This window comes from Anguilla anguilla, chromosome 7 (assembly GCF_013347855.1).
Source record: "Anguilla anguilla isolate fAngAng1 chromosome 7, fAngAng1.pri, whole genome shotgun sequence".
NCBI lineage: Eukaryota > Metazoa > Chordata > Actinopteri > Anguilliformes > Anguillidae > Anguilla > Anguilla anguilla.
The window spans coordinates 1,645,572-1,663,898 of record NC_049207.1 but is presented as its reverse complement, the minus strand read 5'-3'; the positions used below and the strand labels follow the sequence as shown (position 1 = coordinate 1,663,898).

General features: G+C 44.5%; 3 protein-coding genes across 3 annotated transcripts in view; 2 read left to right on the top strand and 1 right to left on the bottom strand.

Moving 5' to 3' along the window:
• Positions 1–921: 921 nt before the first annotated feature.
• Positions 922–5,538, top strand: c1qtnf13 (C1q and TNF related 13). The gene is made up of 2 exons (XM_035426787.1): positions 922–1,102; positions 3,359–5,538. Exon 2 carries the CDS (start codon positions 3,364–3,366, stop codon positions 4,432–4,434), a length of 1,071 nt encoding a protein of 356 aa, XP_035282678.1. The 5' UTR covers positions 922–1,102; positions 3,359–3,363; the 3' UTR covers positions 4,435–5,538.
• A 2,574-nt stretch (positions 5,539–8,112) lies between these two features.
• Positions 8,113–12,701, bottom strand: LOC118232140 (ubiquitin-conjugating enzyme E2 N-like). The gene is made up of 4 exons (XM_035426788.1): positions 12,554–12,701; positions 9,700–9,946; positions 9,290–9,430; positions 8,113–8,411 (listed from the first exon to the last, which is right to left on the bottom strand). The coding sequence occupies exons 1-4, from the start codon at positions 12,587–12,589 to the stop codon at positions 8,365–8,367; spliced, it is 471 nt and encodes a 156-aa protein (XP_035282679.1). The 5' UTR covers positions 12,590–12,701; the 3' UTR covers positions 8,113–8,364.
• A 1,120-nt stretch (positions 12,702–13,821) lies between these two features.
• Positions 13,822–18,327, top strand: part of LOC118231724 (titin-like) — a 237,812-nt gene continuing 233,306 nt past the window's right edge. The window contains exons 1-2 of the mRNA XM_035425843.1: positions 13,822–13,904; positions 14,031–14,111. The gene's annotated coding sequence lies outside the window, so the exon portion shown is untranslated. The remainder of the gene's footprint in view (positions 13,905–14,030; positions 14,112–18,327) is intronic.

Genomic DNA, 18,327 nt, shown 5'->3' with positions numbered 1-18,327 from the left:
CAAGCAATATGAAGCCCATCATTCCACAGTCAGAGAGATCAAGCCCCATGATCACTTACTTCAGGGAGAATACATATTTCAGGAAGAACACATGCTTCAGGGAGAGTGCATACTTCAGGGAGAGCGTACTTCAGGGAGACTGCATGCTTCAGAGAGAGCGCATACTTCAGACAGAGCACATTCTTTAGAGAGAGCGCATACTTCAGGGAGAGCGCATACTTCAGAGAGAGCGCATACTTCAGAGCGAGTGCATACTTCAGAGAGAGCGCATTCTTCAGAGAGAGCGCATACTTCAGAGAGAGCGCATGCTTATCTGCACTCTTCTGAACGGAGGTTGCGATGCATGCTTAGGCACTTTGACATTCCAAAGTCTGCAGAAAAAGGGGACATTTTACAAGGATTCATTTTTAATGGCTAAGTAATGCATCACCGCATATAATAGTTGTAATTTTTTTTTAGTTTTTACTTCGTTTACTTAGTTTTTCATTGTGACATTTGCCAAAGAGATTAAACTTGCAGTGTAAGTGCATGACAAATGGGTCTGGAGGCAGCCATTAGAAGAGGACTCCTCTCTGGATTCAGCTGTATGCCTGTTGCTGCATCACTGTGAATGCCGTGTCTTCATGACTATTTCCCAACAGTTGTTTCATGCAAATTCCATCAATATCTGGGATGATATCGCATTATTCGCTCCCCACCACCCCCCACCCCCCCCCACCCCCAAAAAAAAACAACAAAATGGTGATATCAAAGATCATGAGAAGCCAAACTCCAAGCCCACCTGGTTTCAAATGAAAATACCTGTCTTTCCCCCCCTCCTCTTTTGAGACACCCAGTCTGTCATTACAGGGCTAGAGAGAGGAGTAAAGGGCCTAGGCGGGGGTGGGGGAGGGGGGACCTGGGGGGGGGGGGGTAGTAATTTAGCAGCCCCTCCCCACTACTCCCTCCCCCCGCAGACAGGGTCAGCCCCCCCGAGGCAGAGGGCTACAGAGGGCAGAGAACAGTGCCGGGGCAGAGGGTCAGGACGGCCGTACGAAGGGAGGTGACTGATCAGCTGATCGCAGGACTTCCAACCGCAGGTGCCACCGGAGCAGAGCAGCAGGTAGGGCCGCCTCTCTCACGGAACATTCCGGAGCCGGAGGCCGGGGAGTACGGAACGGTCTTACGTTCCTCCCGGTCGGAACGGGTATCTCCGGTTGGGGTTAGGAGTCCTGATGGTGATGGGGCTCCTGGACGGAACAGTTATCTGGGAGTCCTGATGGTGATGGGGATCCTGGACGGAACAGTTATCTGGGAGTCCTGATGGTGATGGGGCTCCTGGACGGAACAGTTATCTGGGAGTCCTGATGGTGATGGGGATCCTGGACGGAACAGTTATCTGGGAGTCCTGATGGTGATGGGGCTCCTGGCGTTCTCTGACAGGGCAGTTTGTTCTGAGCATGACCGGGCGTTTTCATTTCATTCACGGTTACTGGGGCACCGCTCTCCCTGGTAAAACTGTCTTACAGGTTAATCTATTTTAATGTACCATAAAAGTAATCCTAAATTGGATTGTACTTAATTTTACAACACACTGAGTCTCTTTCAGTTTGTCTGTTTTATGCATGCAAATGTATTATTTCTATGCAAGTTTATTAATGAAGTATAACTTTCAATATCAAAAATGTAGCTGTGTAAAATGCATAAAGGTGCTTATATAACGTCACACCTGAGATTTAACAAGACTGTTTCAATTTAAATTCATCAAATGCTGCAAATGAGTGTATTTTTGTACAGCATGCAATATGCAATATTTACATGCAATGACTGTATATTTTCAAAACTGATAATTAGTGCTTACAAGAGTTAGGTGGTGTTTTATCAGGCACCAAAGTAACCAAAATCCATCATTATTGTTCTGTTGAATGTAATACATTGGAATGTGGAGATGGAATGACCACATATCCCAGCTTTCCCTGAGTGCAGCTTAGTGCTATATTGCAGTGTTGATACATGTTGGTTTTGCTTGTCAGAGAGAGAGGATATCCATTAGCAGCGTATCACAGCACCATCGTTATGATACTGGATGCAAGCACGCGGTTACTGAGCATGCTCTTTTCCAGGACTGAGCGTGGGACAGTCTGAGCAACCGGAGTTTTCATAGGAAGCATTGACCCCTAACGGCCTCAGAGCGCATTTAAATTGTGTAACAGAGAGTGGCTCATCTTCAGCGTTTCAGGTGAGCAGCCATTGCTCAAGTGAAAGGGGATGAGGTTCAGGTGAGCAGCCATTGCTCAGGTGAAAGGGGATGAGGTTCAGGTGAGCAGCCATTGCTCAGGTGAACGGGGATTAGGTTCAGGTGAGCAGCCATTGCTCAGGTGAAAGGGGATGAGCAATGTGGTGGCCGTTCGGTGCCTGACCTTCACCCTTTCCCAGCACCCCTCGTCCCCCAGCCTCAGTGGCCACGCCCAACGCCCAGACAAACAGCGCAGAGCCCATGACAAAGCCCCCTCCCGCCATCTGTGGGAACAAACGCGCGTCTGAGCTTCCACGCGGGCGGCTGCGGGCCGCTCTCTATGGGAATAATTACAGAGCGCTGAGGCATGGCCCACTGAGGATGTGCCAGTGAGTACGGCTGGGGTGGGGGCGGGGGCTGAGAATGTGCCCTAATACTGCGCAGCCCACTCCTCCTCAAAACTGCGCTCTTTCATCTGCCAGTGAGTACGGCTGGTGTGGGGGGGGGTGTGTGCTTAAAAACTACTCTTCTTCGTCCCTGCCCCCCCGGCCCCCCCCACCCCCCCTTTAAAAATGCGCTATTGTTCGCGCACACAGGAGCAGATGAAGCGGGGCCTAATCTGCGCTCTCCCAGTGCACACAGAGAAGGGACAATACCAGCTGAATTACCGCCGCTGTCACTTCCTCTGAGCCCGTGACGCTGTGAGGATGATTCGGCCCGACAGCGTTAAGCCAGGCTTCCTCACCCCTCCACCGCTCACTCTGTCACTCTCCGCGCGTCTTCATCGCTGAAAAGCCCCTTTCTCACTGGTCCCGCAGAAACACACCGTTCACTCACTGCATCGCACTCTGCTGGAGCTCAAATGCTCACTGTCACATTCAACAGCTGAATCTTCATTTATTTATGTTACTTACTGTGTGGCCTTTACCATAAACTTTATGTAAATCTTAGTCCATGTTATAGTTTCCCTCAATACAGAAAGGAGCATATCCCCAATGCACCTAATCACCCAACCCAGCAATATAAAAATGCTTGTTAAAGGTTCCTGTTCACATGGAAACACTGCAGTGTTCGCGTATAAGGTCCTTTCCATTTGTTGACGTGTGTGTTGTTATGAATTTGGTCTGTTTTGTTACCCCACAGTGGAGATGACTCTACGCACTTCCTGTTTGCTGCTGTGCATGCTGGGAATGGCCGCTCGGCCGAGGCTCGTCGCAGCGCTGCACTTCCCGCCAGGGCTGATTGGCTATCAGTCGGCCTTCTCCGCCACCCGCACCAGCAGCCTCCTGGGCGGGTCGCAGAGCGCCGTGACCTTCGACCGGCTGCTGGTGAACGTCGGCGGCGACTTCAGCCCCGAGACCGGCCGCTTCCGCTGCCGCGTGCCCGGCGCCTACTACTTCGCCTTCACGGCGGGGAAGTTCCCCCGGAAGCTGCTGTCGCTGGTCCTGGTGAAGAACGGGCGGGAGGTGCAGGCCATGGCGTACGACGGGCACCGGCGGAAGGACCGCAAGGTGCAGAGCCAGAGCGTGATGGTCAGCCTGAAGGCCACGGACACCATCTGGCTGCTCCTCCACGCCAGCCCCAAGTACGCGCTCTACAGCAACGCCGGGCCCTACATCACCTTCACCGGCTACCTGGTGTACCCCGACGCCTCCGCCCGCGACGTCAGCAACCACCTGACCTCCCCGGGGCCGGGCTACCACGGGTGCCCGCTCCCGGGAGATCCCCGGCTGGCCTGGTTCGGGGGCGACCCGGTGGAGGAGGAGCCCCGCTCGGCCTTCTCGGTGGCCCGGACCTCCTCGCTCCTGGGGGAGCGCTCGGGGCAGGGGGAGAAGGAGGCGCTGACCTTCGACGTGGAGTACGTCAACGTGGGCGGCCACTTCAACCGGTCCTCGGGCCGCTTCACCTGCGGCCACCCCGGCGCGTACTACTTCGCCTTCACGGTGGGCAAGCACCCGCGGCGGGCGCTGTCCGTCAAGCTGATGACCGGCGAGGGGGAGGTGCAGGCCATGATCTTCGACGAGGACGAGTCGCCGCGGCGGGAGGTGCAGAGCCAGAGCTTGCTGCTGTCCCTGCGCCGGGGCGACAGCGTGTGGCTCTACGCCCAGCAGCACGAGCGCTTCGCCGTCTACAGCAACCAGGGACGCTACACCACCTTCTCCGGCTTCCTGGTCTACCCCGAGCCCCGGCTCCGCCCCCCGGCCAGAACTCACCTCTGAGCGGGACACGGGAGACCCCCCCGGCTCCGGGTCGGGTCACGAGCGCGGGCCTGCGCCGCGTCACAGCGGTACTGGGAGCGCAACCCTTTTTTATAGCGAATCCTAATAAACACTACAGCTAAGACCAATCAACGCACAGTCATCAGTGTCGGTGTAGGAATATGGGTAATGAGCTGGTCTTGTAAGGTCACAGGTTCGATTCCCGGGTAGGACACTGCCGTTGTACCCTTGAACAAGTTGCTTAACCTGCATTGCTTCAGTATATATCCAGCTGTATAAATGGACGCAGTGTAAAATGTTGTGTAGGTCACTCTGGATAAGAGTGTCTTCTAAATGCCTGTAATGCATTACAAAATAGCCAGTTTAGACTTTTGGATGTGTGACAAATCTTTGTTCAAAACAGCAACTTGCAAGAGTGAAATGATCTTTCAGCTGATGGTGTCTTGCTGTAAGATGGCTCCCTAACACATGATTAGTCACACACACTGGTCAGGGATTTATGTAAGCCCTTTGTGACTCATTGGGAGGAGTTTTGGATAGAACCTGCACTGTATGTTAACTGTCTCCATGTTTCTTTCTGTGCTCTGTTGCGTGTGGCACCTATCCTCACGAGCCAATCCAAACAGCGCATTCATGTGCTCATTAAGCTTCAGCTGTTATTAGTGGAAATCCAGTGAAAACTCACACACACTCTGTTACGTTTGTGATTCTTGTCTTTGTAATAAAACTGTAATTACATAAATAGTGTTTAATAGTTAAATAATTACACTGATAATATTTAGGATAGGGATTTAGTAGGGATTTGCTTAACCAAGTATAATGCAATATGTTTACAAAATAAACTGTTAAGGTTCAGCTCTTACATTCTGCCGTGGAGGGGGCAGCAGTTAACCTCTGGCACTTCAGTTTCTTTAAAGAACATTTACGGTATGGATGCAGATTGACTGGAACCCTCACATACTTACTTGAGGTAAAAATAAAGTCTTTGTTTACAATTATACTTATATTCTATGCCAAATAAAATTTTCAATTAAACCAAGTGTGGTTGCGTAGACTTTTCTGGAAGTTTTTTAAAAAAAATATGTTTGGTCCACACCAAATTCCCATGTCAAATAAACACTGAGGCTTGGGATAATTTGTTCACTGTATTCATTGGGTGAACATTACTCCTTGGTGTTAGGTTAGGTTGGACCAGTCATTTTGGCACATGCTAAAATCAGGACACTCTGTGAATATTGAGCGCAAGAAAAATAGGGGTCCCTTCAGGTCCTCTGTATCATGGGGACCTGCAGTGGAAAACTCGTCAAATCTCAGCGAAACCATCTGGATGGACAGTCAGCACACTGGGTAAGTGAGGACGTTTCATTTTTGGGTCATTGTCACTGTGGTGCATTTGTACATATGAACACAAATATAAAGTGGATGGTAACTGGTTTATTCAATATTTAATTATTTGATTGCTTATTTTATTTTGTGTATTGGCACAGGGTGGGGCGCTGCCTGTAATGTACAGGTAATTTATAGTATTTTTCCAGTTTTTTAAATGTCATTCATATGAAATACGGTTTGAACTGATGAATGACATTTTAATTTCATTTTCAAGTTTGCATTCACTTTGGCATCTCTAATCCCCACCTGAATTTGGAATGTGGGGTTCCAAGTCCAATTCGCAAGCTGTGCACAAGCGTGTTCATATACTGCCCCCTGCTGCCGACTCGTGGGAGTGAAGACAACTCGCGGCTCCGCTCCAAGACAGGCGCCCGGCAGCCAGCTGCTTCCGTCACGCCGCAGCCGCGAGCTGCGCACGCGCAGAGGTCCAATCACGCGCGCGTCACTGCACAGCGAGCGAGGGCGGCCAAAAGCGATGGGCCGTTCCAGCAACGGACACCAAAGCCACTGCCGGGATGCGGGCCGGATTCGATCTGACACCCGGCAGCCCCCAACATGCGCCTTCATTCAAATTCAACGTTCAAAAAAATCTGAAATTCTTGTGTTCTTTTTCTGTAAAACTGCTGCTAATCAAAAACAAAAATGTCATTATTTCTATTCAACTTTAAGAACAGGACTCTGTCAGCCATTCTCAATTCAAAATTGACCCCAGCCCTGTTAAAGGGATCTAGAATTGGTTTCACATTTTTCCCCATATGTTCTAGTGCCTCATGCATTATAATGGTATGTTGTAGTCTTATGTACAGTATTGCACATATAGTAAGGGTATGTTGTAAAATCATGTGTCACTAAAAGACATGGATGACACACTCTTATTAATCAACAGATTTTATTTACAGAAAAAGACTATGTAGGTGGACTGTTCTCATACCATTATGACAGAGCAGAAAACCACTTCCGGAGGTTTTCCCATATAAAGAATGAATTTACAATCAGTGAAATTTTTTTTTTTTACTACAGCCATTGAACCGAGCGCCGGTGACAGCTTGAGTTACGCGAGGCCTTCGTGATCTCCTGGTGGCTCCTCCCATCGTCCTCCTACCCCCCTTCCCCATCGTCCTCCTACCCCCCTCCCCCATCGTCCTCCTACCCCCCTCTCCCATCGTCCTCCTCCCCCCGTCGCCCCTCCCCCGTACCCATCCTACCCAAAACAAAACAAAAACCAAAAAAAACCCTCAATCGGGCATTCCAGGGCTTTCAGAGTGAAGTGAATGTGGAAAGGAGGAAAAGGCTCGTAGCTGAAAGCAGAGAAATGCAGTGTCACCAGACCGAGAGGCAAAGGACAGGACACACAGCAGAGCGGCGGGAAGCCATGTCACCAGGGCGACGGCAGGAAGCAGACAAATAAAACGGACCAAAGTAGGATAACCCAAAAAAATTATTATTTTTTTTTTAACTAAAACATAAGATTAACAGTGTCTTGTTTTTTCTTTCCCCACACAAGCCAACGTTAAGGTGGCGGCCTATCGCCAGAGGGTGAGTGATGAAGATGATGGTACTGTAAGCTACGGTGGCTTTGTGGCTTCACTTATTTTTCCATCTTTTTGTCATTTCCTCTTTCGCAGCTTCTGAGTTTGCAGTTTCCTTTAAAAATTTTTTTTTTTGCCTTTTTTGATATTTTAAAGCCAACCTCTGGAGTTCGTCTCCAGTGTAACTACGACAGGGCTACTCAAACCGGGTCTGCCAGAGGTTCCACAGGTCCAGCAGACTCTACCATCTCTCTCTAAACGCATAATACTCTCAGAACTGGGCAAGGGCAGAAGAACCAAGACAGTGCACAGTCGGATGCTGTATTTAAATAGGCGCCTCGCTGGAAAGCCAGTCTGCGGACATTCCCCCCTCCCCCCCCACCCCAGCCCTTTCCCCACGGGACGGGTGAGAGGGTTAAACAGCCCTCACTCTTCAGGGAGGAAACGTTCCTCGGTTTCGTTGTCACATGGTCTAGGTGGTGCTAAGGAGCGGCGTTTTGTAAACCAAGAGCATCACAGGACGAAAAGATTAAAAGAAAAAGTAAAAAGGAACCCATCCCCCAATGAAAGCCCCCTCAGATCCACCCCCCCTCCCCCACAGAGACAGTGAGACAGACCAATGCTGGTTAAATGAACCCAACGCCTCCCCCCCCTCCCCCAGAGACAGTGAGACAGACCAATGCTGGTTAGATGCGAGTTAAAACGACTGACAGAAGGCCCCCTGCCCATGCATTACAACAGTGAATACAAAGACAAACGATTGGCTAATGTGCATTTATATCACCAATGGTCTGGAGCGGACTCTTCCTCACGCGTGTGCCTGTGCATGTGTGTGTGTGTGTGTGTGTATGTGTATGTGTGTGTGGTGTGTGTGTGTGCATATGGAGGAAGTGTATGTTTGATACTGGTTTATTTGTTTGTTGTTTTTTTTTCCTAAGACTGTGTCCTCATAATGCAGATGACGGAAGAAGAGGTCTGAGCAGAGCGGGAGCTGAGATGGCGTCCGGCTTCTCTACACTTCATTGTTGTTTCCAGCGTAAAGCCTGGTCCACGTTCGGGCTGCGAGACAACAGGACACGGGGGGGTCAGCCAGACTCAGTCCCCGTCCAGAGGAGCGACACCATTGCATCAGGCAGGTTCACAGCTGACACACGTTTGCTTTGACACATTCTATGCGAACGTACGGCCGATTTTGCCAGACATTCCTTTCCATTTTACAGGGGAACGTCACTCTGTGGCTACAATTAGGCCTAATACCCATTCCACGCACTGTACTAAAGCCACACACTAAGTGGCGAACATTCCCTTTAATAGCATTTACCAATGATTTCACCATTTTGCTGATTGGCATTCAGTCGCAAAGGCATTCAAAATTTAAATTTAAATGACTTTCTTTTTTTTCGCAGTGGTAGGAAAGGAAAACAATTCACCTCAAAATAAATTTTTTACAATTTTTAGTTACACGTAATGCCCAGCTCTGTATGACAGGCTGCCAAAAAGTAAAACTTTTTAAAAAATGATTCCCAAAGAAATGTTTTAAAATATGTTTAAAATGAAAAGTACAGGTACATGCAGTATGTGTAAAGTCATTCACACCACCTCCTGGACTCAGCGAAATCAATCAGAATAGACCCTCGTTCCTGTCAGTCCAGTCTGCCTCAGAACATTTTATCTTAACTATTTAGAAAGTTTGAGCATATGCAGTCATAGACGTGCTTCCCTTGCCTCAAACTCCCATAATGCATTGCAAAGTCAGACCATGATCTATCAGATGAAGTGTGAAATCTAATTTTACAAAGAATTAAAGGTGTTGCCCATTGACTTACCCCCAACACACAAATACACACACACACACACACCACATGCACACACACTCCCTCTCTCTCACACACACACACACACACACACACACACACACAGAAGAGTTGCTAACTCACCTGTCTCTATGGCTTGAGCTTCGTTGGTTTTCCACTGCTCGGCGACGTCGTTTGCTAGTGGATCATCAGGGTTGGGAGCGCTTAGTAATGCCTGGATGGATAGCAGCACTGTACGAATCTGCAGGGCTGGGGACCACTTATCTGCAGGCCAGACCAACAGAGCACAGAGATGGTGAGAGGGGAAGGGAGAGACAGGCACAGAATGAGGAGGAGTATGAAAACAGAAAGAGGAAGATGACCATTTTTTAAGCAGAGATATTTGGGACAATGGCAATATCCGGTTGGCAGTTTATGATGGCGAGGAGGTTGACAATTTAATCCTGGCGCACTGATTTTTTTGGAGCAGATTAAAATGACTAATCTCTCTTCGGGTTCTTGGGCCCATCCTTGCATGAGACCCCACCTCTTACCTTTCAAAATATCTAGGCATATCCTCCCCAGCTTGTCTACGTTGGGGTGGTATATTTTGGTCATGAAGCGTACTTTCGGAGCTGCCATGGGGTATTCTTCCGGGAGAAAAAGTTCAAGTTTAAAAATGCCTCCTTCAAACGGGGAGTCCAGGGGTCCTGAGATGACCACGTGGAAATAGCGGGCGTTGTACTCGTCTGGCTCCGCCTTTATCCCGGGCACAGGCTCCTGCAGCAGGCGCTGCGTCTCCTGAACAAACACACCAGCACAGATGGGAACAGATATGCGCGCACAGACACACGCATGCTCACGCACGCACGCTCACAGACACAAGCACACAGACACAAGCACCCACGTATGCACACACACGCATGCACGCAAACACACACACACACGCAGGCACACACACAGACGCACGCACGCACACACAGACACGCAGCTTCTGTGTGTCTGCAGTCATACTCATGCACATTGAAACGGAGTCATTTACATAAAATTCAGAGTCAAAATGACTAATTGTTATGCAATGGCACAAAATGAAGGGCGTCTGACTCATGAGGACTACAGATCGTAACAAATGTGCATTTTTAAAATAACCTGAAACCTGCAGACAACCTGAGGCCCGGCAGTGATGCAGCACCGTCCACTGAAGTCACGAAATGCATAAAACATTCAGAGTGCACTGCAACAGCAGCAGCCATGGGGCCCCGGAGGCAGGCAGCAACTAAACATGAGGCATGGAATACTAGATTCGCAACAAAGATGGCGCTAGACCTGCCACCTGCAACCTGTTTTCTTCTGTGACTTAAGAAAGCCATTTAATTATATATGGAGACATTTACACAGTGAATATAACTTTGAAAGTAAAATTAACCCATTCTAAAATGACAGTCAGGTTTCCCAGGTTTAATGTTACTGAATCAGCTCTTGCTGAACTTCAAAAATAGGAGTGAGCCCTCTGCTTTGTTTCGGCATTCAGAGAAAACCTGACGTCAAGACCCATTTTGAGTTTAAAAATAATAATAATTCTAATCGTCCACAGGCAAGGCATGACCTTCAGATGAATCGTGGTGCACCTCTTGCTGAAAAAACATCTTACGACGGCTGATCTGACTGTCAAAACATCGTGTTTCACAACTTAAGATATGACTTCGTTGTGCTTGCCAACTAGACTTGCTAACGATTTGGGCCCGGTTACGCAAACAAATGCGTTGTTTATATGACATGGATGGCACTCTCAGCTGGTGCACGATGAACACAGTGCCCCTCCGTGTGCTTGCAGGAGGATCCGGTGGTATACATTATATCTCAATACTAGGCTACAACACTAGTTGAATTAGGCTAATAACAGTGGCATATACTTTTTAATGTACCAGTGAACACACACACACACACACCCACACCTGTCAGTGCTAGCCACGGACACCATTTACCTGCTTCTGATTATAAGCAGAGATAATAAAAATAATAATAAAAGAGATCCCCAAGCACAGTACTATACTGCAGCAAACTAATATTTTACTCAGCGTTGTATTTTTTTATCACACTGTAAATTGTTATATATGAGCTTCCACTCCAGAGTAGAAAATAGAACATTTCTGACTTCTCTGTAGCGTTTTAGAGGACAGTTTTAAAGGCCTAACAGCCTTCAAACACCTCAGTGTAGGCAACGATACCTGCGTATATGCAAAATGATCAACGCAAACCTTTTTTAGAATTGAAAAATGTGTTAAATACTCTTATCAAATTGGAATCAAGACAAAGTTCACACACTACCACTTTGGAACATGCATAGAGGACCAGGCCATTTGCTTTATTGTGTTAGCCGAATGGATTATTAGCCTCTGTACAGGCTACACGTTCGACAACCGGGCTACACTTTATTCTTTTTAAACAACAGCACTACCTCGAACGTTAATAAGACAACATAAATACGTGCTAAATAAACGCATCCTATATATAAGGCAGACGCCAGCGTTCCCTTGATACGCCGTCTAGCTGTCATTCCGATGACAAGAATCAAAATAAGCAACAGGGTATTTGTCGTAAACCAAAGATTAACTAAATCAGATTGTACTCTTCATAAATACTTTTTTATTACACAACGAGGTGTGTTTAACAGCGCATGTTGCCTCCGCAGTCGGCAGTATTAGCAATGGACTGCGATGTTGTTAAACAGGATCGCTCGCTAAAACTACGTTGCTACGATTGCATCGCCTCACTCGTTGCAATGGGCCTGATGATGGACAGAGATCCCGCCCCGATGCACGAGGCCTTCGATGAGGAAAACACCGACAATGCCCTGCGTTTCAACGTAATACTATCAAATTAAACCTTCCGATATTCACACTCATCTTACATGGTATATAAAAGTGGTAGCATACGTCAAGTTACACAGCGAAAAGCAAAATAATGAATACAATAACGCAAAAGAAAACTCGCTAAGAAACTGGCCACTGCCGCAGATCCGTCATGTTGAGGAATCCGCACCCGACAGGTCCTACACCGACTTCTACACCCCATAAAAACGAAATTATATATCCTATTACATATAACTATCTAATTTATACTGACTACCACACACTGTGAGAGGCCTACTTAGTTGTGATCGACGAATAAAGAGTAGCCTACACGGGCCACATATCTCCGCCATCTTTATGCAGGGAGGATGTATTTTTAACCCAACCTTTTTCGGCTTTGGAGCGAAGAATAAACGGAAGTAGTGTTAGCTGTAGCCAATGCTCCCGGCTAACACACAAGATTAACAATCCATGTGTGCCTCGCTTCAATATTGTTTAATTCCCACAGATCAAGATGTCAGTGATATAATTTACACATAAAATACTGCACAATTACCTTAATGATTCTGCGGGGCAGTCCTCCTGACGACATCTTGTCTTAATGCGGTTTTAGCTGTGACTCTTTCAGAGTGCTTCTTCTCCCGTTTGCACTGACGACGCAGGCGTAGACCTCTTCCGGAGACTTGTCTCTCTCCTCGAATTGTGGGAAACCTAGTTTTGTTTGTAGTGATACTCGGTCAAAATTAGTTGAATACAAACTACATGTCCCAAATGTGTACAATACGCGTTTTAACGACTTTACAACGTGCGAAAGTCGTTCTGCCTGCATGTATCCAGTTTTCTTTTATTCATCAACGACGAGTTAATGGGAAGAGAAAAGTTTTAAATGTAAAACTAAATTACTGACATACTCAAAGCATATTCTCTTTAAATATGTAAAACACGATTCTTAAGACTGTCTGCGTATTCACAGCAAAACTATACAATTGAAAACTGTATTCAGAGATCCAGCAGAAACTGAGTTTACACATGATTGCACATTAAATACATTTTTTTACTTGTATGTATAATTAGTTTATTGGTATTTTGTGATAAGGTACGAAATAGGTTTTCAGTACAGAAGGACACATTTATGGTAGGCTACTATGTTGAACATGTTGTATTGCATGGCAATAGTAAGTTGATGGGCAGATATGGTAATATAGTTGGAATGCTATGGCATGGGTGGATATCCTAAGTAAAGGTGAGTACTGTAGTTGGCGTACTATGATAAATGAACCTGGCAAACAATGGCATTGGTGAATTGGACATGTCTGGTAAAGGTGATTAGGTAAGCAGGCATGGGGAGGGTTAATATTCATCGCTGTTGTGAGCTTATTGTCATTATCTGGATTTGAGCAGAAAGGGTGTTCCACCATGTTGCTGATGTTTTAAAAGGGTTTTAATACAAAATCTGCCGCGAAAAACTTTTGTATATGTTTTTTTTAATGTACAGTAATAAATGTATGCATAATTTATATGATTTTTTTTGTGTGTGTGTGGTTTATTATAATTACTCAGAGCCCTTAAACAGTTTGTCCCACAGGGAAATTTCAACTTTCATGAAAACAATTTTTTTTAAGGGTATATTTATACACTTTAGTTTCACCTTGTAAAAATTACAGAACTTTTAAAACATATTCTCAAAATAATTTGAATGTATGATATTCCCAGCCTAATTTTATTGTATGTGATTGGGTTTTCGTGCTTTTAAGTAGGCCTATACCAGAGACTGTAAAAAATATTTCCAAAACATGGCGGAACGATCTCGCGGGAGTTCAGCCTTGCAGTTTCCTCTTCTCTCATTAAGGAGCGATCCAACAGCTGAAACGCCACTGAATCGCGGTCTCTTAAGTTTATTCCTTCAGGTTAGTAACGTGGAAAGCCATACACTTTTTCTCCGAATATTTTCAGTTACACAACGGAATCACTGTCGATTAAGTTTGGTGAAAATTTAATTTTCAATCGAGTAACAAGTTGTAATTCATTTCCAGGTGTAGCGGGTTGGCTGTGGCTAGCTAAACCTTGGCACTTTTACGTTTCGAATGGGGCAGCTCCGAGAAGACTTTCCTAATGTACGTAACGGCTTCTATTATTTTTAAACGCTTAAGTATACTAAATACAGTAATAGTTTGTGTACTAGTTTAATCTGTTGACGAAAATGCGAATGTTTCAAACAGTAGCGTGACGGTCTTCAGTTAGCCACAAGATGGCGGCATGTAACGGTTGAAGCTCTCGTTTCTGCTCTGGTTCTACAATAAAGGTAGCATAGCGACCTTCATATCAACATGGTTAATGAAACATTTCGCCTTAAAAATAGCAGTCACTTTCATTTATAATTATATTGTGAAATGTGTGGCAAAACCCATGTGAACTTTTATGTTTAAAGCTTTATTTATTCACCATTGTTTACTAATGCAGCTCTAATGCTAACTTAATGGTTGAGTGACTGATAGCCCTAATGTTTGTTCAGTTGTCGTGAAGCTTATTCAGTGGCTCAAAGTTTTAAGCTGTTTACTGTTATTTGTACTATGGACTGGGAATGTTAATTACTGATGAATGTATTGTTACCAATGTGAATATATGAGATTATATGATCTTTTTTATGGACTCATGAAGAAAACAAGACATTCAATGCACAATATGAATACATGTTAAATAGAAGTTTTTTATTTTTTATTTATTTATTTTTACTGTTGATGAAAAGTTTAATAAATTGAGGAGAGGGGGATACTAGGACGAAGGTGTGTGTTAGTAAGGGCAAAGTCGGTCAGTAATGTAAGAGGGAGCCAGCCCATTAGTGCTGGGATCTGACTACACAAACTCAGCCCAATTTTTAAACAATTTTTCTTCACCTGCGGGATCGTCTGAGGCCAGCCACACGGACAGCTGATGAAACAGTTGGTTTACACAACCGTAGAATTTCTGCACAAAATGTCAGAAATCGTCTCAGCAGGGTTCGTACGGTCATGAAAAACCTGGAAAAGTAATTGAAATTTAAAATGCAATTTCCAGGCCTTGGAAAAGTTATGGAAAATAATATTTTTTGAGAAGTTTTGGAAAAGTAATGGAAATATAGCTAAAGTTGCATCAAATACAATAGCTAATTAATCCAATCATAAAAATGGTATGTATAGTAATAAAACGTAAATTGGCACGTAACCTTCGCGGTATTTTGGTGGTGTGAGAAGTTAATTCGGTCTGGCTCAGTCTGTTTATAGGCACGCCCAACAGGCACGCTTCTGCTAATGTAGCAGTTAGTAAACGTAGCCCCTACTGTGCCAACAATATGCCAGGGAAATGCAGCTTCAATAATATATCAGGGCTCGAAATTAACTTTTTTACTTGGTAGCACTGGTGCTCCCAATTTCAAAAAGTTAGGAGCACCCACCAAAATGTAAGGAGCACCAACAATATATGCAATAGATTTTTTATTGATAAAAAACGACAATATAACAGTACGGTTTACAAGTAACAGTTAAACTGTCACGCCTAAAATGTGTCAACGCTTCAAGGAATTGCGTGTTATGCATTCAAACGACAAAGCGCTTCTCGTCACATTAATACCGCTAATTAAATCAACCGCCAGTAAACTGCATCGGAGAAATAAATAAATTGAACATAAACTTTTGTATTCAGGTAACATAAGTAAACGCATTAGCTCTCTCTGTCGCGTCACAGTGGAGTGCTGCAAAAGGGAGTGATTGAAGGCTAACATTAAGCAATTTAAAATCAGCATTAAAGGTAAGAATGTCAAGCTCACGATTGGTTAGAAGGGTCACCGTCAGCTCACAAGGCACATACTGAGTGTACTAACTAGCGAATGTACAGAGGAAGAGACGTTCGACCGAAAAAAAAAAAAAAAGGTTGCACCAGAACAATTATTTGCACTCGCACAAATGCTCCCAATTATATTTCGAAGTCGCACAGATTAAATTTTGGGAGCATATGCGACCAAAATGGTCGCAATTTCTAACCCTGTTTGAGACATTGACAAAATGTTAAACTATTCGAATTAAATATGAAAGAATGTATCTAAGTGTGTCTGTCTGGTGTTTATTTGTTTTAGAGAGGCACCATATGTTTCAGATGCAGACCTAATTTTACTTAGTGTTACAATAAATAATTTTAAATCGTCTCGCTGAGAGAGTCATTTGTTTTGGTCATGGAAATTCAGTTAAAGGTTGTGGATAAGTCATGGAAAAGTCATTGAAAATCATTGGTGAAAAAGTGTATGAACCCTGCCTCAGGGAAGCTCATCTACATGCTCAACGTCCTCACTGGGGTCTTGATTTGTCTGCAGTTTGGCGTCACAATCGACGTGAGTGGGCAAGAGCTCACCTTCGATGGCCACGAAGAAAAATCATATAAATTCTTCCATGTTCGGCCACTTCTTCCATGGCCTACATACTCACCAGACATGTCACCCATTGAGCATGTTTGGCATGCTCTGGACCGGCGCATACGACAGTGTGTTCCAGTTCCCACCAGTATCCAAGAACTTCGTACAGCTATTGAAGAGGAGTGGGTCAATATCCCACAGGCTACTATCAACAATTTAATCAATTCAATGCAAAGGAGATGTGTTGAGCTGCATGAGGCAAATGGTGGTCATGCAAGATACTGATCGGTATTCTGTTCATTTTATGGTATCTTTTTTTTGGGGGGAATCTGTGACTAACAAATGCATATCTGTATCCCCAGTTGCATGAAATCAATAGATAAATGCTTAATGAATCTATTTCAGTTGACTGATTTATGTTTTACCTTTTAACTCAATAAAATCTTTGAAATTGATAAGTGTTGCATTTATATTTTTGTTCAGTATAGATTTAAGGTGAAGTAATTGTAAAACCACCTGATAAACAAAACAAGTCCTTGTTTATTCTTATTAAATTAGCAACGTTACAGCTGTTTACCAAATATAATTCCCAAACCCAGTCATTTTCTCCTTCGTAAGACCTTTAGTATGCCTAGCAAAATTGTGTGTACAATAGCACGTAACATTATTGGGATTGCAAACTTGGTAGCTAGCTTTATTTATGCATTATAAACATTACCTCCAGTTCGCCTCGGAGGATAAACAGTCCATTCAGTCCTCTTCTTGCCACCCAGGAATGGGTCCACAATCTTTTCTTCTTTTTACTTTTTTAAATTCTGAGTTTTGTCAATAAACTATCTACTTATCAAATCAGGATAAAGATAACACCCACATTTCTGGCATGGGATTTAATTAATGAAGAGGGCTGGCAGATTTTCCTGGAGACTGTGAATGGATTTTAGAATTCATATGATATTATATAGTTCCCAACTTCTGACTTGGACCACAGTTCCTCCTGATCATTTTTCAGATACGACGGATCCAAATAACTGGTCAAAATCCACCCTCAGACCCCTTAACCTTACACCAGTTCAACCCTCATGGAAACTGTAGGTTCTCTATGTGGGACAAGATGATCAATCAATCTATCAATCAAATTTTATTTGTATAGAATATTTTACAGCAGTTGCCACAATATGCTGTACAGACAAAGACATATGAAGCTGTGTCTTAGAATATTGTTTCTGCATTCTTTGTAACATAATTCCAGTGAATTTGGTAATCATTCATTCACCGAGTTCAGATTAATTAGTCTCTGAAATTGTTCATGTCATGTCAAATTAATTTTGTGTTAGTACTTGATACTGCCCACCAGATGGAGTACCGTTTCTTTATAGTGCAACGTATTCTGAGTACATTGATTTAGAAATTTACAGATTCATGGTTATATCATTATGATTTTATTATAATATGACAGGATGAGGTGCACAGTGTTTGGTAAATTTATTTTATGAACAAGCATATTCTGATGTGATTTCTATATGAGATATTTAGGAGCATATTTTTATTGTATTCATTCATTCATTCCTTCCTTCCTTCCTTTTATTTTACAATACATTGTAAAACAAAAACAAAAACAACTCCTCTCCGTACAAACCTATTGGCAAACTTTGCACCCTTACTTTGGACATTTCATTTTCCTGGGCTTTGAGAAAAACAGTTCTAATGCCCTTTTGTAATTGAACTCCTCTGGGCTCGGGCCATTGATGGAGACCCTCAGGCAGGCAGCCAGGTGCTCACCTTGCAGACCCTTGGGTGAGTCCGACACTGGACTGATGTTGATAGGCCGCACCATTTAAAGATACTGTTCTGGATCAAATTTGAGCCGGTGGTACAGAATGGTGATTGAAAATGCAGCAGATTGTAAGAACAGTGTACAGATCGAGTTTTTGACTATCTGCAAGGTTTTG

Coding starts and splice junctions, on each gene's coding strand:
- LOC118232140 (XM_035426788.1), bottom strand. CDS start 12,589: ATGTCGTCAGGAGGACTGCCCCGCAGAATCATTAAG. Junction 9,947..12,553: donor TGCCCCGCAGAATCATTAAG/GTAATTGTGCAG, acceptor GTGTTTGTTCAG/GAGACGCAGCGCCTGCTGCA. Junction 8,412..9,289: donor AGCTCAAGCCATAGAGACAG/GTGAGTTAGCAA, acceptor GTTGTCTCGCAG/CCCGAACGTGGACCAGGCTT.
- c1qtnf13 (XM_035426787.1), top strand. CDS start 3,364: ATGACTCTACGCACTTCCTGTTTGCTGCTGTGCATGCTGGGAATGGCC.